Genomic DNA, 24,051 nt, shown 5'->3' on the forward strand with positions numbered 1-24,051 from the left:
GGAGGACAGAGAATTCCATAGTCCCAGATGATATAATCATTCTTCCCTTGGCAGAGAGTTCCTCCCCCTCCCCTATTTCCTAGGGCCTCCGTGGACCCACACCTGTCCTGCAAGTTGCTCCAATATGCTCTTTTCAGTCCCATATCCAAACATGTTAGGCATTGGTGTTTTCTCCAGCCTGAAAAAAAGACATGATTCTCTTAAATATACTCAGAGCAGTAGTAGGGGGGCACAGACAGGGTGCTGGACTAGAAATTGGGAACACTTCCCCACTCCTGCCTCAGGCACTATTTATGTGACTATGGGTAAATCACTTAATTGCTTTCAGCCTCATTTTTCTTATCTGTAAAATGGAAATAATAATGTTACTTGTCTCACAGGAGTGATTCAGGGATCAAATAAAATAAAGTTCTCAAGTACTTGGATATAGCACAAGAACAAAGACATAAAAAACACTTGCATAGCAAACAGCTTTCATCACCACCAAAATTCCCTTGGTTCTGATATGAAACTTGCTTCTTTATTTATTTTTGGTTTTTTTCTCTCATCTGGTTTCTGATTATCTGATTTGGAAAATCTGCTCTACTGAACTCTTTTTACCTGGTTTCCCTAATTGAACCCATGAATGACTCCAAATGGACTGATCATTCTATTCTATCTTCTCTGTCACCTGGCATGATCTATGGCTCAGTCTTCTGAGATCTGAAATGGGTAAAGCCTGGGCTTCCAGAGGAAACCCTTGCTGAAGGTACAAGGCAGAGAAAGGCCACTCACCGGCTGACTGCTGCTGCAAGGATGCCAATGCTTGTTTCCTTTGGGGGCATCGATGAATGTCCAGGATCAGAATCTACCTGTAGCATGAGGTTCATACCGCCTTTCTCTGACACTGAAATCCTGGCAAGACAGAAGGAAATTCAGTAGCCTTGATTCAGTGGAAATGCCTTTAAATAGTAGGCATTAACATCTGCTTTGCCAATGTACCCTAAAAATCTTGGGACTTTTCCACCTGACTTGCAGCTGAAACCTTCCACATATTATGTCCTCCATTAAAATGTAAGTTCTTTGAAAGCAGTTGCTTTACCTTTCTATTTGTGTTTTGCATATGGTAAACATTTAATAATACTTTATTCATTCATTTGTTGAGTTAGGGTTTAAAGAATGGAAGGAACAATGAAAATGGAAAGAATGAAAAAAACAAACAAATTGAAGTTGTATATAAAGACCAAATTTGGGCCAGGAGAAGAGCTGAGAAAATGCATTTCTCTTCCTTCTTTACTGATGGGGTCAATGGGTCTTGAAAAGAGCATAGATTATCAACTTAGTTGATGTGTTGGTTTTGTTGCTCCTTTTTTCATTCTTTTTTACTCTTTCTCATAATGGATGGCTTGATGGGTTGTAAAAACAAAAGTATCAATAGAAATTAGAACCAAATTAAGATTTCTCCTAATAAAGAATGGGTTGGAAGCCAACAGGCAATGGAGGCAGTATAGTAGATTAGTTGTGAGGAACATTCTAAATGCAAGAATCAGCATCAACAAAATTCTGGAAGTGGGAATACATAAGGTGGGTGCAGGGTATAGATTGTAATCTAGTCTGGCTAAAACATCATGTACATAAGGAGGAGTAGAATGAGATAAGGTTGAAAAGATAGGGTAGCACCTGATTGGAGAGGGGTCTAAAAGATGATATGCCATCATGACCTAAAGCCATTGGTCTCTAGGAACAGAAGACAAGTCTTGCTCCAAAACAAGGTTCTGAAGGACTAGCCCAGTGGGAAGAGCAAGAAGGTGGGGTAACTGTACTCACCATGCAAAAGGCTTCTCAAAGCCAGGGATAAAATCATCCATAATGTAGCCTCCCTCATCTATGATGAAGGACAGCTCGATACCTCGTGACTCCAGTAGGGCTGCAATCTTCTGTGCTCCATATGTTCCAGATACCTGTCCATATTATAGATCCAAACCTATTTACTTTTCCAATCTGGTCTCCAGGGATGGTGTGTGTGTGTGTGTGTGTGTGTGTGTGTGTGTGTGTGTAAAAGAAAAGGAAAGTACACACATCCTAGTGTGACAAATATAAATCCTTCATTTTTTTTTCTTTCAGAATATAGGATATCTGACTGGAAAACAAACATGATTTTCTTACATCTTAAAGACAAATCAAGGCTTAAGATCTAAGGCCCTAAGGAACTCAATTCCCTGGTGAGCCAAATTGAATCCTTAGGGGCTCTATAAATGGATTACCTCCTCATCATGTCCTAAGGAGATGTAGAAAGATCTTTGAGGGACATAATTTCTTCTCAGCAGCAGTTCCATGGCCTGCAGGATTGCCTGAAGAACATAAGCACAGAAGAAGGACAAGGAAGCTGTGAGCAGGGGCCACTGGGAAAGTAATATTATTAAGAATCCCAGATCAGATTTTCCCAGGATTAGGATTTGGAAATTAGAAAAACACTCAACAGGATGGGCAAGTTCATATCAAAGCATTTGGGATAGTTTCTAGAGAATTAGACTTCCAGAAGAAGAGAAAACCCATTGGCTTTCCCTTGTTTTTGGGAAAGTAGAGGATTCTCAACATTGGACAAATGCCTGAATGCCCCCTCCCCTCTATGCCCATTCAAGTATTGTGAGGCAAACCATAGCAGAGTTTTTGTTGTCGATTGTGCCTCGTCCATAGATGAAGCCATCACGCTCCAGCCCAGAGAAGGGTGGCACTTCCCAGCCATCATTAGGAGCAGGTACAACATCAATGTGAGCAAGTAGCATGTAGGGTTCCAACTTGGGATCAGACCCATGGATGGTGAACAGGTGGCTGTATTGTTCCACAACCTCATGCTGGATGAAGCTAGTGGAGAACAAGAAGGGGAAGACTGGGGGGAAAGGAGAGAAAGAGAGAAATGGGAATGGGGTTGAGGGTAGAGAGAATGATAGACAGTGAGAGAGAGGGGGGAAAGAGAAGAGACAGAGAATGAGAAAGAGTGAGAAGGATGGAGCAAGCAAGAGAGAAAGAATAGCTTCTTTCTTTTCAGCTACCTTACTCCATACTTAACTATACCATACTTATAACCATACTTAAACTATAGCTTAAGGCTATTACCTCAGGAAGGCTTCCTGGATTGATCAAGTCCATGTTCTTCTTTTCTTAAAATACAATTTTATTTTATTTTCAGTTCCAAATTCTTTCTCCTCCCTTTCCACCACCCTCATTTGCTAAGAAGGTGAGAAAAATAAAACCTATTAAAATATGTGTAGATATGCAAAATTTTCCGTGTTAGACACATTTCAAAAAATAAATAAAGAAAAAAGAAATAGAAGAGAACATGCTTCAATCTGTACTGAGTTCATCAGTTATGCATTTGGAGACAATATGTTTCATTATGACTCCTTTGGAGTTATGGTTGGTCATTGTGTTGATCAGAGGTACCAAGTCTTAAAAAATTTATTATCTTTACAATATCGTTGTTATTGCACAAATTATTCTCCTGATTCTGACAATTTCACTTTCCATCAGTTTATATGTCTTTCTAGGTTTCTTTGAAACCATTATCTTTTTCATTTCATATAGCACAGTAGTATTCGATCACTTACTTAGTCATATACCATATGCCATATGGTATATCATATACTTGTTCAGTTATTCCCTAATTGATTGGAATCCTTTCAGTTTCCAATTGTCTACTACCACAAAAAGAGCTATTGTAAATATTTTTATACATATCTCTTTGATTTCTTTGGGATGTGAGTTCCTAGTAGTGGGTATTGCTGAGTTAAAGGGCATGCAATTTAATAGCTTTTTAGGCATATCTCCAAATTGTCTTCCAGAATGATAGGACTAGTTTTTAGCTCCATAAATAGTAAAGGATCAATTGTCCCACATCCCCTACAGTGTTTGTCATTCTCTATTTTTTTTGTCATCTTAGCCAATCTGATGGATGTGAGATAGTATCTCAGAATTGTTTTAATGTACATTTATCTTAATTATGGGATTTAGAGCATTTTTTCATATAGCAATTGATAGCTTTGTTATCTTCAAGTAAATATTTGACATTTTTTTCCAATCTTTCATTTTTTTGGTTTTGCTTTGACTGATTCTTCCTGTCTCAATGAGTCAGCCATTTCTATTTGTTCAATTCTGATTTTTAGCGTGTTATTTTCTTCATTAGCTTTTTTTACTTCTTTTTGTATATGTCCGATTGAGTTTTTAAATGAGTCATTTTGCTCTGTGGAATTTTTTTCCATTTCACTAATTTTTTTTTTTTAGTGAGTTATTTTCTTTCTCCAATTCACAAATTCTGTTTCCCTGCACTTCTTGGGAGTTTTTTACCTTTTCCAGTTCACATTTCAGGGAGTTGTTTTCTTTTTCCACTTTGTCAAATTTTTCTTTTAGTGAGTTATATGTCTTTTCTGTACTCTCTTGCATAGCTTCTCTTTCCTTTCCCCATTTTTCTTCTAGTTCTCTTTTAAGATTTTTAATAGTCTCTTCTAGGAGAGCCTTTTGTATTGGGGAACAACAATTGTCTGGAGACTGTCTGCTATTAGTCTCTTCAGAGTTGAAAAGCTGTTCTCTTTCTGAGTAGAAACTATCAATTGTCCTTTTGATTTTCTTACTTGTTTTGTTAAAGCCTTTAGGGTCTGCCTTCAGGGCCAGGAGGTTACCAGCTTCCGCTGCATAGCAGTGAGAGGTGTATGGACGGGTAGCTGCCCTGCTAGCCGGCTGCAAAAAGCAGCGAGGTACTGGAGTGCTCTGGGAAAGAGTTCCCCACCTGGAAGTAATTCTGGCCTGCAGGGCAGAGCTGGGAAAGTGCCCTGCAAAGAACCCTGCTGTGTGGGTTAACGACTGCCCTGGGGCTAGAGGCTGAGCAGTGAGAGTTTCACTATCCCAAGCCAAATCCCACCCTGGGGCTGTGGGTATTAGCAGTTGAGCAGTGAATGGATTTGCAAGGACCAGAAGTGTCTCTGCTCTGGGAAGCACAGTCCTGTTGGGGAAGTTCTATTGCCCCAGGACAAGCCCCCAGCTGTGCTGATTAGAGGCTGCCCAGGCTGTGCCTCCCTGCCGTGTGGGTTTGTAACTGCCCCCCCAAAAGCCCCGAATTGCAGTTTGTGGCTGCAGGGCTGCCTTTCAGTCTCCTGAGTCACTTCCGGGTTTGAGTAGCTACAGCCAGTGTCAGGTTCTGGCATTTTTTAGAGTACCCTCTGTTCCAGGCTTTAATTTCTCTGCCAGTTTACTGCTTTGTAATCAAGGCAGAGCAGTTAGCCTATAGCAGAGTGGTCTCTATAACTTCTCTAGCCACAGAGATCACCCCCGCCCCTGGTCTGCTCAGGACACTAGCCTCTCCCTGCCTGCGCTGGTCTGTTTCTGGCCCCTCAGGACAAACTTTCCTGGCAATCTTCCAGACTGACTTCAGCAGGTAAGTTGTATGCTTCTGATCTTCATGAATTTAAGCAGTGAAGAGCTATTTCTGAGGCTGGATAAAATAGTTGGTTATGAGGGGAATGAGAGGAGCTTAGAAAGTCTCGGGTGCCTTCCCTAACCCATCTTGGCTTCGCCCCGATAGCTTTGTTATCTTTCTCTAAAAATTACCTATTTTCTCCAACTGTCAATTGGGTAAAGGTTCTTATTCTTGTGTACCTTTTTCCTCAGACTATCAATTGGGTAATGGCTCTTATTCTTGAGAACTTTACTCAATTCCCAATATATTTTAGAAATTAGACTTTTATTACAGAAACTTATTGTAAAGATTCTGTGCCTCCCTTCCCCCAACTTCCTGCTTTTCTTCTAATTTTTGTTGCCTTAGTTTTGTTTGTATAACCTCTTTTTATTTTATGTAATTAAAACAAACCATTTTATCCCTTTTGAACCTTTCTCTTATTTGATCATAGACTCATCCATAGATCTGATTGATAGGCAATTTCTTCTTTGCTCTACAAATTTACTTATGATATCATCTTTTATTTCTAAATCATGTATCCATTTTGAACTTATCTTGGTTTACAGTGTGGGACTTTAATCTGTGCCTAGTTTCTGCTAGACTACAATAAGTTTTTTCCCAATAATTTTGGTCAAATAGTGAATTCTTGCCCCAATAGTTGGGATCTTTTGTTTTTTTCCCCCAAACATTAAGATTACTGTGCTCATTTGCTTCTGTATATTTTATATTTAATCTATTCTACTGATCAATTTTATTCAATACCAAACTGTTTTGATAATTACAGCTTTGTAGTATAGCTTCAAATCTGGTACTGCCAGATCCTTTTTCTTCTTCTTTTTTTTTTTTTTAATTATTTTCTTGATGTTTTTGACTTCTTGTTTTTCCAGGTGAATTTTGTTAACATTTTTTCCAATTCTACAAAGTAATTCCTTGATAGTTTAATTAGCATGGTACTGAATAAGTAAATTAATTCGATGGTGTTGATACTGTATTTGACAGTGATTCAGTCATATATGATGATTCATGACCTCATGGACCATTACATGTCTGAGGCTGAACTTTATGCTCATTGTAACAACTGAGCCATCTGTCTCTTCTATGACAAGTAGGTCTCCATTAAATATTTTATATTGGCTGTAATTGTTTTAAATGGAATTTCTTTTTCTATTTTTTACTGCTGGGTTTTTTGGTAACACAGAAATGCTAATGTTTTGTGCTGATTTATATCCTGAAAGTTTGCTAAAGTTGTTAATGCTTTTCATGAGTTTTTTTGTCGTTGCTGTTGTTGTTTGTTTGACTCTCTAGGGCAGGGGTCCTCAAACAAAACAGCATGGGCCAGATGCAGCAGCTGAGGATGTTTATCCCCCTCACCCAGGGATATGAAGTTTCTTTATTTAAAGGCCCACAAAACAAAGTTTTTGTTTAGTCCTGCCCTCCAACAGTCTTAGGGACAGTGAACTGGCCCCCTATTTAAAAAGTTTGAGGATCCCTGCAGCTAGGTTCTCTAAGTGAACTATCAGATCACCTATAAAAAATGATAGTTTCATTTCTTCAATGCCTTTGCTTGATCTCTCTATATCTTTTTCTTGTCGTTGCTATAGCTAGCATTTCTAGTACAATATTGAATAGTAATGGTGGTATTGGACATCTTTGTTCCACTCCCCATCTTATTAGAAAGGCTTTAACTTATTCCCATTATACATAAATCTTGCTTTTGGTTCTGATTTTGGTTAGGTTAAATAGATAACTACTTATCATTTTTAAAGAAAGTTTGTTTATTCCTGTGCTTTCTAGCTTTTTAAGGAAAATAAGAATAGTGATTTTATTAAAAAAAAAAAGTTTTTTCCTGCATTTACTGAAATAATTACATCATTTTTGGTTACTAATACAATCAATTATTAGTTAAAACCAATATAAAATATTAGTTTTCCTAATACTGAACCAGCCCTAAATTCTTGATATTAAATTCAACCTGATCATAGTATATGATTTTTGTAATATACTGTTGTAATTTTCTGCTAGCATTTTATATAAATTTTTTTCCATCAATACTCATTAGGAAAATTGATCCATAGTTTTCTTTTTCTTTTTTGGCTTTCCCTAGTTAAGGGACCTATCTTCTTGTCTTATAAAAGAAATTTGATTAGGATTAATTAGGATTCTTATTTTTTACCTATCTTTTCAAACAGTTTGTGAAGCATTAGGATTAATTATTCTTTAAGAATGGCAGAATTCACTTGTAAATCAAGTTGGTCCTGGATTTTTCCCCTTTAGGAAATTTATTTATGGTTTATTCAGTTTCTTTTTTCTAAGATAAAGTTATTTAAGTATTTTACTTCCTGTTAGTCTGAGAAAATTATATTTTTGTAAAATTCATCTCTTTTCATTAAGATTGTCAGTTTTGTTGGCATATTTTTGGCAAAATAGTTCCAAGTAATTGCTTTATTTCATCTTCATTGATTGTAAAGTCACTTTTTCATTTTTGATATTAATAATTTGGTTTTCTTCTTCCTTTGAAAAATCATATATAACTTTCTAGAATTCTCTTCATCTCCTTGACTTTCTTGTTTACTTTATGGTTAGATTCATCTAGATCTGAGAGGGGTAAATTGCCCCCCCCCCCTTTCCAATGATTATAATTTTACTATTTCTTCCTGTAACTCATTTTTCCTTTAAGAATTTAAATGTTATCCTATTTGGCATATATGTGTTCAGTATTAACATTATTTCATTGTCTATGGAACGTTTTAATAAAATATAATTTTCCTGTTTGTCTCTTTTACATGTCTATTTTTGCTTTTGCTTTGTCTGAGATCTTGAGTTCCCCCCTTCCTACTTTTATGTCAGCTGAACCATAATAGAGTCTACTTCAAATTCTTATTTTATATGTATCTTTCTGTTTCAGTGCAGAAAAGTTAAGATATTAAATGTATCTTTACCAACCATTTCATAAACTGAATTTCTGTACTGAATTCTATGTATGTGTATCCTTCCTCTTTGAATCAGTTCAGATGAATGAGATTCAAATGTTGCTCAATCCTCCTTTCCCCACTGCTGCCTTCATTGAATAAATTCTTTCTTTCAAGTTCTATTTATGTGAGCTAATTTTCCCCATTTTCTTTCTCTCTTCCCAACATTCTTCTTTTGAGATCATACAAACATACCAGACTCACATGCACGCAGGCTCTCTATCTGTTTAGACTCCAAGACCCTTGGTACAATCCATTCTGAAGAGTTACATGTATCATCTCCAAGTTCATTTTCCAACCTGCTAGCATACTCTGTGATCTTATATCTTCTCCTTTTTAAGTGTGTAACAATATTGCTGATAAAGAATTCCTGTCAAAGTTTTCCTATTATATCTTTATACTTGTGGAAAGCAACTTATTATTATTTTTAACATAAAGGTCTAGGATTTCACATTTGGAAAGAACCTCGAAGATTATCTAGTCATGTTCAATTTACAAATCAGGTAAAGCTGATCTAGTGATCAGCTGGTTTAGATCTGTACTGAGTGAAGGCTGGTCTAGAATTAAAACTTAGGCACTTTGCCTCTAAATTCCATGGGCTTTCTACCATACCATACTACCTGATATATCACAGGCAAATTGTAGTCTGCATAGGCAGAGTGACAGTACATAGTAGGAGTTTAATACTTGTTGACTAACTTGTAGATGGCAAATAAATAAGAGTATCTATTACTGCATTCAGAACCCCTGGAAGTAGATTTGATCCCAATATATACCCATTCAAAGACTTCAGAGTGTTGCATCAGGATCTTTTCCTGAGCTCTAAGGCAATTCATTAAGATAAAGAAATCTTAAATGACGATTTTGTAAGGTAGGTCATATAGAAACCGTCAATGCTCTATGATCTCAATGTTACAAACACCCCTCCAATAGTGCCTTTTACAATCCTACATTCCTACCCATTCTGTTCATCTTGTTCATCACCTCCCATAAATGAGACATGTGATCTACTCAATGAGGATCTGTTGAATTACTGGCCTGCTGGTCTTTTTCTCTTATTCTTTTCTTTTTCATTCCCTACTCTTATTTTATTTTTCAGTTTTTATTTTCTCTATCTTCCCTCTATTAAATAAAAAAAGGAGAAAAAAAACCCTTCTGATAGATATCCATAGTCAAACAAAATAAATTCCTGCATTTGACCTTCCAGTCTTCCTTGATCTTCCAAAAAGGAAGACAACAGGACTTTTGTTTCTTTCCCTTGTTCTTCCCCCCATCTTTGTGCTCAGATTAGAAGCAGGAAACTGTTTGTCTCTGGGGTAAATGAGGAGGACTAGTTCTGTCAATTGGTCTTGTAAATCTGGAGAAGAAGAGGATATATAGCCTTAAAATGAGGTATGCCTCTGAGAAAACTAACTCACTATCAAGAAACTTTCATAGGCAGAAAAAATGCCTTTGCGTTGTTCTAGTTGGCTACCTGACAAACAGGGCAAAGAATGAAAAAAAGACCAAATATGTGATAATCTTTCAAAGACCCAAAGAACCAACTTCAGATCATTTTCATCTCCCTCCATAATGTACAGCCATAACTCTCACCACCTCAGATTCTTATCTCCAAGAAAAAAAAATATCCAAAGAAAATGGATCTTCTGGCTTAATCAAAACCCAAAGGTAATGAATGATTCATCCTGTACCAGGGACCTTGGGCAATCATCTCTGAAAAGGGGGCAGCATTTCAAGAGCAATTACCATGTTCCTCTTATTCCCACATCTAGAGTTGTGCTGTTACCTTTCCGAATATGTTCCCCAAATTCAGCCAGAGCTGTGGTGTTGATATTTTCAGAGCTGAAGGACACTGTGGGCATCTGAATTGCTTCTGTTGGGAATTGGATGAAGAAAACCAAAGATTAAAACCAATTAATAGGATTTCAAGCTAAAAGGTTTACTTTTGGGCTGAAAAACAGTGATTTTTGTCTAGTTCCTTCATTTCAAAGATGAGGAAGAATAGAAGTAATTTGTTCAAGAGCTCTCTAGTGTCAAATCTAGGATTCCGAGCCAGCATCTGTTAATTTTAAATTGAACACACTATTAAACCATTTAATTTCTTCTTTATAAACACTTAGCAGGATTTCTGTGGATACACTTCCAAGTTAATGATTAGTCATTATACTCTTGTCCCCAATCTTCCATGTGAAACAAAGAACTCTGTATTAGATATTAAGAACAGTGTGATATAGTGCAAAGGCAACTAGATTTGGAGTCTTAAGACCTATTTTCAAATACTGGCTCTGACGTTTATAATGTGTGAAATATTTGGCAAATCTCTTCAAATCATCAGGCCTCAGCATTCTCCTCTGTGAAAGGAGGAGGTTGGACTAATGATCTCAAAGTTCCTTCTGACTGTGATCCTATGAAATAGATAGATGACTGGGGAATTAATGAACTTTGGGCACTCACTGGCTATGAAAGCAGCATGAAAATGATATTAGTACTCTATTCTTTGTTTTAGGCACAAATTGATTAGAAAAAAATTTGTTTAATTTAACATTAATCTAATATCCAGGGATTACTAGTTTCAAGAGAGAAATGTCTAAACTGATGTAATTTCCCCTTTCCCCTAATATTCTCCAACATGTCTCTACCCCAAGATGATCTGAGGTAAAGAAATCTAGAAGAAGAAGGAGGAAGAGGAGGAAGAAAAGGAGGAAAGGGAGAAAGGAGAAGGAGTAGGAGAAAGAGGAGAATAAAAATAAGAATGTATAAAAGAAAAAATATTTTGGGCTAGTATTCTAGAAGAGTTGAATAACAAAAATCAGGAATTCTTTCCTAGACCACCCCCTTCTCAAGGATTCAAAAGGACACTACCCTTCAGTTCAATGTACCTATTCAGAATTTAACAGCCAGTCAATAAACGTTTATCAGATGCCTTGTATATGTCATATGCAAGTGATGGGGACACAAAGAAAGCTAAAAGACTATTTTTGAGGAGTTCATAATCTGAGGGAAACAATCTCTTAACCAGTATGTATGTACAAATAAGCAATATACAGGATATATTTGGAAATAATAAGCAGAAGAAGGAAGTAGATTGAAAGAGGATCAAAAAGACTTCCTTTAGAAAGTAGGGTTTTAGTTGGATTTTGAAGAAAGCCAGGGAAGCTGGGAGGTGGAAATGAGGAGGGAAAACATTCTAGGGTAGATATATACTAGACAGTGAAAATGTCTAGAGTGAGGAAATGGAGAACTTTATTTGTGGAATAGCATAGAAGCTAGAATCCCTTTCCCTTTGAATGGAATAAAGAAGAATTCCCTAGGATGAATCTGTTTCACAGGTTGGAGAAAGTAAGAATCTACATAAGACAAATTATAGCATCCATACTTAATCTATTTCCTTGTAAAAAAAAAAAGTCTTTCTTATCCTTTCCTTTCCAGGGAGGGCAAATCTGGAAAAGGTTTTAGATCAGAGATAATTTTTTAAAAAACATATTTTTTGTTTTGTTAAAGTAGAGGTTTTCAGGAGAACATTATATACACAGTATCATCAAGATTATGTGATGATCAGCTATAGATAGAACTGGCTCTTCTCAGTAATGTGATGATCCAATATAATTCCAATAGATTTGTGATGGAAAATGCCATCCACATCCAGAGTGAAAACTATGGAAACTGAATATAGATTGAAGCACACGATTTTTTGTTTGTTTGCTTTTTCTTTCTTGTGTTTTTCCCTTTTGTCCTGATTTTTCTTTCACAACATGATTTATATGGTATATCTCCTCCATAATGTACAGCCATAACTCTCACCACCTCAGATTCTTATCTCCAAGAAAAAAAAATATCCAAAGAAAATGGATCTTCTGGCTTAATCAAAACCCAAAGGTAATGATTCATCCTGTACCAGGGACCTTGGGCAATCATCTCTGAAAAGGGGGCAGCATCTCAGTGCTTTTTTTTTTAAATGATTGTACATGTATAATCAATATCAAACAACTTGCTATCTTGGGGAGGGGGGTAAGGAAGAAGGGAGAAAATTTTGGAACTTAAAATTTTCAAAAATGAATATTAAAAAATATCTTTACATGTATTTAGAAAAAAATGAAATACTATTGAAATTAAAAAAAAAAAAAACCCAGTGGTTTTCAATATGCTTCTGCCTCACAGAAGGGCTTCTTGGTATGTGTTCATCAATCATGAAACCATGCTGACTGGGTCCATTACAAATTTACATTTTATCTTAATCAGGCCCTCAATGAAGTAAGTCAAACCTTATATAGCTTCCTAATTAACTTACTATCCTATTCTCCAAAGCAGCTCTTCCAAACTTTTTCATCTTTCCTGGAGCCTCCCATGGCCTCCTCTCTTCCCACTTTTTCAGCTGAGAACCTAACTTCATATTTCACTGAAAACAATAGGCCATTAAAAGAAAGTTCCTTCTCTATTCCTGTTCCTCACCTCATATTACTCACATGCTTCTGCTACCATTTCCTCCTTCACTTCTGTCTCTCATGAAGAGAAGGCCCTTCTCCTCACCAAGGCAAACCCTCCACATGCACCAATATTCCCATTCTATCCCATATTCTCTAGGTGATTGTCCCCTTCATCAATCTTACCCTTTCATATATATTTGATTTCTCCTTGTCTACTGGCTATTTCCTTGCTGCTACAAACATGTCCTTGCCTCTCCCATCTTCAAAACTCCCTCCTTTGATCTGTTTATTCCCCTGAGCTATTATTCCACAGAACTTCTCTCTTTTCTCTGAACCCCTTGAGAAAGTTGTCTGCAAAAGTTACCTCCATTTCTTTTCCTTTCACTCTCTTTTTAACTCATTGTAGTCTGGCTTCAATCTCATTGTTCAATCAAAACTGCTCTCACCAAAGTCATCAGTGATTCTCAATTGCCAAAGCCAATGCCTTTTTCTTTTCTTTTCTTATATTTTCAATAGTATTTTATCTTCCAAATACATTTAAATATAGTTTTCAACATTCATTTTTGTAAGATTTTGTTTTCCAAATTTTTCTCCTCTCTCCTTTACCTCCCCCACCCTCAAACAATAAGCAATATGATACAGGTTAAATACATGCAATTCTTTTAAATATATTTCCATATTTGTCATGTTGTGCAAAAAAAATCAGAGCAAAAGGGAAAAAACAATGAGAAAGAAAACAAACAAACAAAAGTGAAAAGTCCATCACAGTTGATCATCACATAATCTTGTTGTGTACAATGTTCTCTTGGTTCTGCTCTGATAATGCAGAACATCATCAGTTCATGTAAGTCTTTTCCAGAATTTTCTGAAATCAGCCTATTCATCATTTCTTGTAGAACAATAATATTCCATTACATTCATATACCATGACTTACTCAGCAATTCCCAATGAACACTCACTCAATTTCCAGTTCCATGCTACTACAGTGGCTACTACATTGGTCTTCCAATGGCCTTTTCTTAATCTTCAATCCCCTCTGCAGCTTTAAACACCATCAATCATGCTCTTCTTGATACCCTCTTCTCTCTAGATTTTTGGAACAAGGCTCTTTTCTGGTTCTCCTATTACCTCTCAGACCACTTTCTAGTCTCCTTTGCAAGATCTTTATTAGGTTATGGCCCACCAATTGTGGGTACCATACAAGGCTATGTTCTGAGGCTTCTTCTCTTCTTCCTTTATCCTATTTCATTTAGTGATGTCATTAATTCCCATAGACTCAATTATTATTTTTATACTGATGAATACCAAATCTACTTGTCTAGCTCTTAACTTCTCTCCTCACCTCTAGACTTGCATCTTGAAAATGGACATAGGTAAAAGTGAACTCCTCATCTTTGCCCCCAAACCTTATGTTCTAACTTTCTTGTTCCTGTCTAGGACACTGTTATTCTCCTAGAAACCCAAGTTCACATCCTAGGTGACATCCTTAATTCTTCATTCTCTCTTCCTCTCCATATATAATCAGTGACTAAAACCTGTCATTTTAACCTTAATGACATCTCTCCTATATATACTTTCTTCTTTTCTCTGATATTGCAACCTTCCTGATAAAACAAATTCTCATTACCTCAAGCCTGGAATACTGCAGTAGCCTCCTACTTGGTCTCCCTGTCTCAAGTGTCTCTCTTCTAATCTATCCTTCAATCAGTTGTCAAACTGATCCTCCTAAAAGCACAGACATGACTAAGTACCTGCCTCCTCTTTCCAATTCAATAAACTCCAGTGGCTTCTTCTGATCTCACAGATCAAATATAAAGTCCTCTGTTTGGCTTTCAGAGCCAAACCCCTGATCCCTTCTTACCATTCTAGACTTCTTATATCTTATTGTTCTTCACCTGCTCCATGATCCAGTACACTGGCTTCTTTGCTCTCCCTCTCCTGATTCTGGGTATTTTCACTGGCTGTCCCCCTTGCCTGGAACACTCCCTCCTAGTGTCTTCCTCTGTGTTTCCCTGACTTTTTTTCAAGCCTCAGATAAAGTTTACCTTTTTGTTAAAAGTATTAGACTTTAATCTTTGTAATTTCTATGTAAGGAAGTTACTTATTTTATCTCAATCTTGTCTGTATATATTTGCTTCCATGTTGTTTCCTCTATTAGATTATGAATTTCTTGAAAACAGGGTCTGTTTTTGTTGTTATTGTTTGTCTTTTTAAGTAATCCTTATGTAGGTGCTATTTGTGGGGATTTAGTGCTTGAAAAGACCACTTGTCTTGATTCAGAATAGGGTAGAGTTGGTACTTTTCTAGTCCACTGGGATCTTCATTATAATCCTTCAAAAACTTGAAGGCAACTATTATGTGGTCCTTGAATGGTATGGTTTTTAGTTTCTTACCATCCTTGTCATCATCCTCTATTGGATGTGTCCTAGTTTGTCTATATTTATCCTAAAATGAAGTATCTAGAATTGTTTTCTGTATGGGGTCTGACTAGGACAGAATATAGTGGACCTGATTCTAGACATTGTTTCTCTTAATGCTGCTGAGAATAACAATAGCTTTTTCAGCTTCCATATTAATACCATTGACTCACACCGAGCTTATAAACCATCAAAGCTCCCAGGAACCGTTTGTTTACCTATCCCTTCTCTGGGATTTTAAAAATTGATTATTTTGAACCAAGTGTAGAACTTTACATTAATCCCTATCTTTAAACCCAAGTCAATGAATGTGACAAGAATTTTGCCTCCAGCAAACAAGAAATAGATATTTAAAGGGTTTTTATTGCTATAACCACTTTCTCTTTTCCACAATAATTGCTCTAAACTTTTTCCTTTCTCATTAAGTCCCCCAAACTATTTATTCCCAGTTCCCAGACATGGAGGGGATAATTTATCCTCATTGTTCACTGAGGAGGATTAGGCTATAAAGCTTTATGATAGGAGCTCTTTCAATTCTAGTTCCTCACTCTACTCAAGACTTCTCAACATCATCAGATGTTGGGATGATGGAAATGGCACTAGATTTTGTGTCCCAGGACATGGGTTCAGGTCTCAATCTTGCTATTATTTGTGTTACAGTGTGTTAATCAATTCCCTTATCTGAGCTGCTGTTATTTTTTCCATAGATGAGGGAAATTGTATTATGTGACCTTTATTGTTCCTCCTAGTTTTAAAAGCTATAATAAACTCTTTAATTCTATCACTTCAAACAACTAATATGCTTAAGTATCAGCTGAGTATTTTTAATCTTCTAGGCAGTTTACAGCAATACTAGCTTCTGTGATTGGATGTAGCAGATAGAACAATACATTGGGAATTAGATTAATTGGGTTCAAGTTTCAGTTATAGTAGTTACTAAAAAATTACTTCCACTTCTTCATTGTTTTATAATCCCAACATCAGCTGATTCTTCTGTACTACTTCATGGTTAACAAAATGCTTTATATCAACTCTTATTTAAATTTCATAGCATTCCTGTGAGATAGGTGGCACAGATAGTATTATCCACATTTTACAGACAAGGATACAGAGGCACAGAGAAATTAAAGCCACAAAAGTAGTAAGCAGCAGAAGTAGCATTCGAATTCAAGTCCTAAATGTCAAAATACAGTACTTTCAAGGTTCCCGGCAATCTAATTCCAATATACCTTCTCAATTTTATATCACACTACTCCTTTTCATGTATTCTATAACCTAAACTGGATCCTGGTCTCTGTTTTTTGTGTCTTCTGCACATTCTCAAAAGCTGCTTTCCATATCTAGAATCCATTCCTTGTCTCTAATCATTGAAATGCATTGTCTCCCTTCAAATAAAATGAGAAATTTGTAAAGTGCTTATCACAATGTCTGACACACATTGAATACTTTATAAATGCTTTTTTCCTTCCTGCTTCCCCTTCCATCAAAGTCCAGCTTAAATGCCAACCCATGTATCACATATTTCCTGATTCCTGAAAAAATCCCTGAGATTTTTTCCCCATATTTTCTTATAGAACTTTATCTAGATTTCTCTTTTGCTTTTAAAGGTTGGGTCTCAGGGAAGGGTGTATATGACAATTCTAATAAGTTCCAAGGAATATTTATTATGCATCTAGGCTCCTACCATTAGAAGTTTATGAACCCCCAACCCATGAACTTCCTTTTAATAATCTCTTAGTAAATACAACTGCCTTAAAGCAAAGGCATTTACTTAGATAATTTTGTAAGAACAGTAGCTATACAACATTCTTCCCTAAATATGAGATATGGTCTTCTTTAAATATATGTAACATCTATGGGAAGAACAGACACACAAATCTGGATAGCAATGATGGTGAAGTACACATGTAAAAACATATGTGGTCAAGATATCTCAAGTCTCTATTCTGAAGACCCTAATGTCTTATCTAATTCTTCCTGGGGTACTTTGTTTTTGTTGGGCAGGTCACTCAATCATGTTCCTTCAAACAGGTCACTTTTCTCCCTTATATCTTGGTACACTATTTTTCTCTACAGTCAGGGGTCATGTTCCTTGAAATTACTTCCTCCCTGAGTCTCTGTGACTTTATTTTTGGGTCTCAGGGAGCAGTGCATTTCTTTTTTTTTTTAAATTTTCATATTTTAAAAAGCTATTTATTTACAAAAAAGGAAAATGATTTCAATTTAAGTAACTTGTTTAACAACAATCAAGAAATAACATTTGATTATATTTTTCCTCCAGTAAGTATTATTTTACAGTTGGGAAAAATCTATTTATAATACAAAGCATCCACAAAACTAACTCTAAAGCACTAAATCAGAGCAAGTTATAAGACAATTAAATAAAATGGTTTTCATGCAGAATTCATTTTTTTCTTTTGTTTCTAAAGTTTATATATTTGTTTTTAGCCTAGGAAGAACTAAGCCTCTTAGTTCTTCACTTCCTGGACCCATGGGTCTTCACATTCATCTGAACAAACAGGACCACTACTGGCTAGGAACAGTTAAGACTGGTGGGGCAGCACTCCATTGGCCCAAGGCTCTTTAATCTCTTCATCCACTACTCTATTATTTATCTTCTTGTCAGCATGGGCATGCCCCCTTTCCTTCTTAGGCTCACAGAATCAACATTATCATTGCCTCCAGAAAGGGAAAAATGAATTGCTTTATTGTTCTATTCAAGAATATACAGAACTATACAAGAAAAACTTTAACACTGCCAATAATTACCATGGAATGCTTACTGATAGAGCAGATATCCTGGAGAATGAAGTCAAATGGATCTTAGGAAGCTTTGCTAACAATAAGATTAGTGGAAGTGTTGGAATTTCAGCAAAATTATTTAAAACCCTAAAAGATGATATTGTTAAACTGCTGCACTTAATATGCCAGCAAATTTGGAAAATTCAACAGTGACTACTAAGTTGGAAGAGATCAGTTTATGTCCCAATTCTAAAGTAGGGCAATGCCAAAGAATTTTCAAATTGTTGAATAATTGTGTTCATTTCACATGTCAGCAAGTTTATGCTTAAGATTCTGCAAGCTAGGTATCAGCAATATGTCAACTGAGAATTGCCAGAAGAGCAGGATGGTTTTTGAAGAGACAAAAAACCTAGAGACTAAATTGCCAACATTATCTGCATTATGAAGAAAGCAAGGGAGTACTAGAAAAACATCAATTTCTGCTTCACTGACTAAGAGCCTTTGACTATGTGGAACATAACAAAATGTAGCAAGGAGGACAATGTGTTTCTCTGTACATTCAAATGTACCTTAGACTATCCTGAACCAATAACTCTTGAACTTCTGGATGGGGTGTTTTCTGTTGGATGACTATGTCAATTATTAATTACCACATAGTCCATGAGTTGGGGAGGAGAGAAAAATTATTTCTTTCCCCCTCTGTTGTCCTGCTGGCACAGTGGTCATACTCCATGAAACAGTTCCCAATATATAATCTTCTGAATCCACTCAATGTGATCCCACTAGAAATGTTTTGTCTTTTAAGGACTGCCTAGGGGCATGGTTTAGCCATTTGCTGGTCAATGACCAGGGTTTCTTTCTAATCTAGCCAAACTGGAACTTCGTAAAAGTATCATAGGTAGTGAATACTTACAATTAAACATTTTGCTATTTGCTCCTTATTTTCTAGTATTACATTCTGATCAAACCTCCTGCCCACTTCAGAAATGGTATAATATGACCTGTCTCTAATCACATGGCTTATCAGGGGCATGAAAAAGATCCAGAATGATAATATTTGATTGTGGTCTAGTCCTTTACTTTTTTCTGCTCAGAATCAAAGAATCATAAATTATCAGTTGCAAGGGACTTCAAAGATTGTCTAGCCTAAAGTTGTTTTATAGGAGAGATAACTGAGGCAAAGAAAAGTTAAATAACTTGTCCAAGATCACAGAAGAAATAGTAAACAGCAGGGCTGGGATATAAAACTGAGTCTTCTCTCTCCTGATTTAGTGTCCTTTCCATTGCATCTGCTCTAGGCACATAGTTTAGAAGAAATGCTACCTGATTTGAAGAAGATACCCTTTTCTACCTCCCCAGGCAATTGCTTAATAAGTTCATTAAAGTTTCATGTTCGGTTATAATGGCTAGCTGATCTCTGTGTCTCTGCTGAAACCAGGAGTCAAGTACAAAGCTTCCCTAAATGTGTTTATGTTGGCAGTATCCTTTAATCCTTTATAGAAAAATCCAAAGTCCAAATCAATCAGACTCTTCCCTCTTCTCCTATCTAATCTCTTTTCTTTGTCATTCATAAACTGGAAAGCTGATTAATGTCCTTTGATTTTGAGGCCATTTTATTTTATTAAGCTTTGTCATGATAGACTGCAAAAGTCAGGACCATGATCTTTAGATCCTGACCCCTAGTTATCTGTTAATCTTCCAATCCCCACCCAGACTGCCAATTTATCACAAAGTTTGGTTGTACAGAATTAGCAGGTGTATCTGGTAGATGGGCTAGTTGACAGGAAAGAAGCTGTTCAGCCATGTATGGAGCATGCCATCTTCCAGGGAAGTACTTTCTGCCCAGCAGCAATCATTTAATTAAACGGTCCTTCTCAAAAACCTAGAATCTCAAAGTTGGAAGGAACCTTAAATACCACCTCATTCAACCCATATTTTTGCAAAAATCATATCTACCACATATCTAGCAAGTAGCCATCATAGGAATGATCCTTCCATCTATGCCTTCTTCATATTCTTTCCACCCTACCCTCATAATCCATTGATCACATCCAAGGAGTAAGAGCTAAACTTATTTTTCCTACTTCAATATTAATTTAGCATTCCAATTAGATAGTCTAAGACCCACCAGACTGCTTGTTAACCCAAAACTTGGCAGATGTACAAATCAGGAAAATGTCTTTCAATACTATTAGCAATGTGTTATTCTCATCTCTGTCTCCCTCTCTCTCCCCCCCCCCTTTCTCCCCCCTCTCCCTTCCTCCTTCTCATCTTCCTCCTCCTCATTGTCCTCCTTCTCCTCATTTTTCTTTTCTCCTCCTTTCTCTTTCTCCACACACACATACATATATACACATATATAGTGATATATGTATATATACACATATAGTGATATTATATATAGATCATTAGATAGATAGAGCACTGATTAGTGTACTTAGAGTCAAGAAGCCTCATCTTCATGAATTCAAATCTGTCCTCAGACACTTACTAGTTGGGTGATCCCAGGCAAGTCACCTTGCCTTGGTTTGCCTCAATAAAATGAGCTGGAGAAGGAAATGGCAAACCACTCCACTCTTTGTCAAGAGAATACCCCAAACTGTCCAATTTAACTGAAATTACTGAACAACAACACAGTAGATCACAAATCCAGAGTTGATTGTTGAGACCAGTTAGTGCCACTCTCTCATTTTATGGATGAGGAAACTGAGGTCAGAGAAATTAAGTAATCTGGACAAATTCATACTGTGGGTAAATGTCAGAGGTGGGATTGAACAGGTCTTTTGGCTCCTGAGTAGGGAGTTGGCTCCCTACCAAACTGCTTATCCTAAAGCAGAAAACTCACTAGTGTCTATGTTGACATTTGAAATCAAATTCAAGCTCTGATATTAGCTATGTGATCCTAGCCAAGTTACTTTGGTTCTCTGAGCCCTTAGATTCATCATTATTTATAAGAATAATCATACCAGATACTGGAGCAGCTAACTGGTATAGTGGATAGAACATCAGCCCTGAATTTAGGATGATATGAGTTCAAATCTGGCCTCAGACATGTAACACTTTCTGTCTGTGTGACCCTGGGCAAGTCACTTAATCCCAACTGCATCAGCAAAACAACAATAAGAATAATCGTACCTATGCTATTTGCTTCCCAGGATTGTTGTAAGGAATCTACTTGATTATATCTTTAAAACATTATAGAAATGTTTGCTATTTCTGTGGCCAGTTCAGTTATCCCTGGCTGAAGATTTTTTAAAACAAATTTTCCTGCACTATTGGGTTTAAACTTTTTGAGGATAGCCTAGGGAGCTTTTCTTGATAAATTAAAAAAAAAAAGAATCCCTAGAATTCTATCTGATAGATAGATATAATATTGTTTTTCATTTCTCTCTCTGAGCATCTTTAGTTAGCATGGAAGGATACAGGCTTAGTTGTAGCCAAGGACATCCCCATACCTTTTTTTTTTTTTTTTTTAAATTTCAATACCTTTTTCAGAATGAAGTTGAATGGTTCTAGAACCACATATCTCCTTATAATTCTAGGGATAAAGAGTTCTTCTGTGAAGGCAAAAAAAACAAGGATAAAATGAGAAGCAAAGAGTGGAAATTGCCAAATTAGGCTTCAAAAAAACATTTCCTAACAATAAATGCTATCCAAAAGTGGAATGGGCTGCTTGAGAAGTAGCAATCCTTCCAGATTAAGATCTTCATGAAATGACTGGAGAACTACTTGCTCAATATATGGCAAAACTGATTTTTGTTGAAATACTCATTGAATGAGGTGGCCTTTGAAGTCTCATCCAACTTTGAGATTAGAAATTTTTAGAGCATGATCAGGGGGCTCAGATAGAATCTTTAATAATTCCCCAGGGAGCAGGGTGACTGGGATTTTATATGTATTATGAGCTTCTTCCTGACAATTATGTTCTTTATAGCTAGTTTCTAGTGGTCTAAGCAATCTAGGACCCTTTTCAAGAGAAGAGGATGTGGCAGTTGTTATGGGAGCAAACACTGCTTCTTCTTCCCACTGATGTCATTCCCTTCTTACCCCAACCAGTTGCCTGACATTATTTTCCTGTGAGCGTCATGCCATACATGGCATACTATGAGAGTTTGATGTCTTTGGAGCAAAAAAAAAGGAGTTATGGACCATGGGCATCCCAGATACCCGCTCCATTCCTTAATAACAAAAGGTGATAGTTAAGATGACATGGGGCCCCTCCATGTTTAGGCACTATTGGGAGAAGTGCGGCACTAAGGATGAGAAAGCAACATGGAAGTTGGAGTCCAGTAGGGAAGAGCTGGTCAAAAAGGGACCATCAGTTCTTTGGCTAGGGTCACTTATTTCACTGATGCAAGGAGTTATCTGGGCATGAGAAGAAAATGGAGGAGTGTACTACTGGCCTGTGAAACAAAAGTCCTGAGATGAGTTAGAAGTTCAAGTTCTGGTTTTCTGTAGCCCTGAGCAAATTACCTTTTTGTATAAAATAGAGATAAATGATAATTAGATATTTGGGACAACTTCCTTATACAATTGGTAGTTTTAAAAAAAACAATTCTGAATCTTTTAGGGGTGGAGGTGGGAGTGGGGAGAAACAAGTTGGGATAAATGACTTGCCCAGAGACAACTGGTAAAGTGTCTGAGGTCAGATTTGTATTCAGATTCAATTTTGAGTCTTAAAAACCTCAATACACAAATATTGGTTATTAATGACACAGAGCAAAGCAGTATGACAGGGACTAGGATACAACAATGAAAATGATCAATTTCTACTTCCAAGAAGTTTATAATTGGTAGAAGGCTTGAGATGGGTGCACACATAAATACAAGTTAGAAGATGATTAGAGTCAGAGTTGGTAGAGAGAAGAAATTAACTTTTCAAGGTCTTTGGATCTTTCCCTTGCCCCTATCACATTCTTTATATGATAATTATTTACGTAATGATTATATCCATCTCCCCCCTCCCATTCCTTTCTCCTTCTTTTCCCACAGTAAACTGGGAGATCCCTGAGGATATGGGACTGATTATTTTTTCATTTTAATACCCCTAAAGTTTAATAAAGTGCGTTTGCACATATCAAGTGTTTAATGTTTGTAAATTGAATTAATAATATTAACCCCACTGCAGCTCTAAAGGAAGAAGGGTAAATGGGGTGGAAGGGATAATGAAAAAGATTTCCGGGGAATCGGTGAGAAATAGTTGAAAACCCGGCTTCCCTTGGGTTTTCAAGGGAAGCAGGTCGTGGGGTCAGAGAAGGGGACTGGGATCTGTTTCTAGGTGGCAAGTCCAGGGTATCTTGGGTTATAAAACCGAGAGCAGCTCGGGTCTCGGGAGATGAGTGCTCGCAGGGGACGGGAGGGGAGCTCGCAGTCACCTTTCAAAGCCTCTTTCATTGCTGTACGCTCAGCCTCGCTGAACTGGGCAGGGATCCTGGACGCCCCTGTGCGCCCCCAGCCTCGCAGCTCGTCCGGCTCGGGGAAAGTGGCGGTCCGGAGCAGCAGCACAGCCACCAGGGCTAGCACCGTCCCCGTCACGCCCATCGCCAGCAGTCGGCCTGCAGAGGCGGCAGCGCCGGGTTCGGCCATCTCCGCGCGGCTTCAGCACCAAACGGTCCGCTGAAGTGGGGACTCGGCGTCCAGACTCCAAACTCTAGCCTCTTCGAACTATCCTGGCTCCATCCCCACTCCTGACTCTGACCAATAGAAGAGAAGGGGGTGTATCCGTGCAGCCAATTAGGACCGCAGCCACGCCGTCCGCTTTGAAAGGCTTTTGGGGAATGGTAGTTTTTTTAATCCCTGTGGAAAGACAGATATAGTGTAGAGGTGAAGGGTGTGGTCTTCCTTCCTTGCTTCATCCTGACGTAAAAGCGACTTAAAGGTCGCTCAGTAAAGGTAGGTAGGTCAACAGACTAAGAAAGGCTTGCCTTGTAGTTATTGCAGGACAGCTGCCGAGTTAGATAGCTGCAAGGTGAATTTAAAAAAAATTAATTTTTTAAGATTTCATATTTCTCAAAGGTTATTGTGCTGCAGAAGGATTGTGATCTGGAGGGCACATGCATACTAAAGAAGG

General features: G+C 37.2%; 1 protein-coding gene across 1 annotated transcript in view; it reads right to left on the reverse strand.

Moving 5' to 3' along the window:
• PM20D1 (peptidase M20 domain containing 1) overlaps positions 1 to 23,689 on the reverse strand; it is a 46,163-nt gene extending 22,474 nt beyond the window's left edge. Inside the window, exons 1-7 of the mRNA XM_031937246.1 lie at positions 23,357 to 23,689; positions 10,184 to 10,270; positions 2,637 to 2,869; positions 2,244 to 2,330; positions 1,807 to 1,940; positions 775 to 894; positions 103 to 178 (exon numbers count right to left, since the gene is read on the reverse strand). Of these exons, the coding sequence (XP_031793106.1) occupies positions 103 to 178; positions 775 to 894; positions 1,807 to 1,940; positions 2,244 to 2,330; positions 2,637 to 2,869; positions 10,184 to 10,270; positions 23,357 to 23,567 (948 nt within the window). The 5' untranslated portion in view covers positions 23,568 to 23,689. The remainder of the gene's footprint in view (positions 1 to 102; positions 179 to 774; positions 895 to 1,806; positions 1,941 to 2,243; positions 2,331 to 2,636; positions 2,870 to 10,183; positions 10,271 to 23,356) is intronic.
• Between the last annotated feature and the right edge of the window lie 362 nt (positions 23,690 to 24,051).

The sequence above is a fragment of the Sarcophilus harrisii genome, chromosome 4 (assembly GCF_902635505.1).
Source record: "Sarcophilus harrisii chromosome 4, mSarHar1.11, whole genome shotgun sequence".
Classification (NCBI taxonomy): Eukaryota; Metazoa; Chordata; class Mammalia; order Dasyuromorphia; family Dasyuridae; genus Sarcophilus; species Sarcophilus harrisii.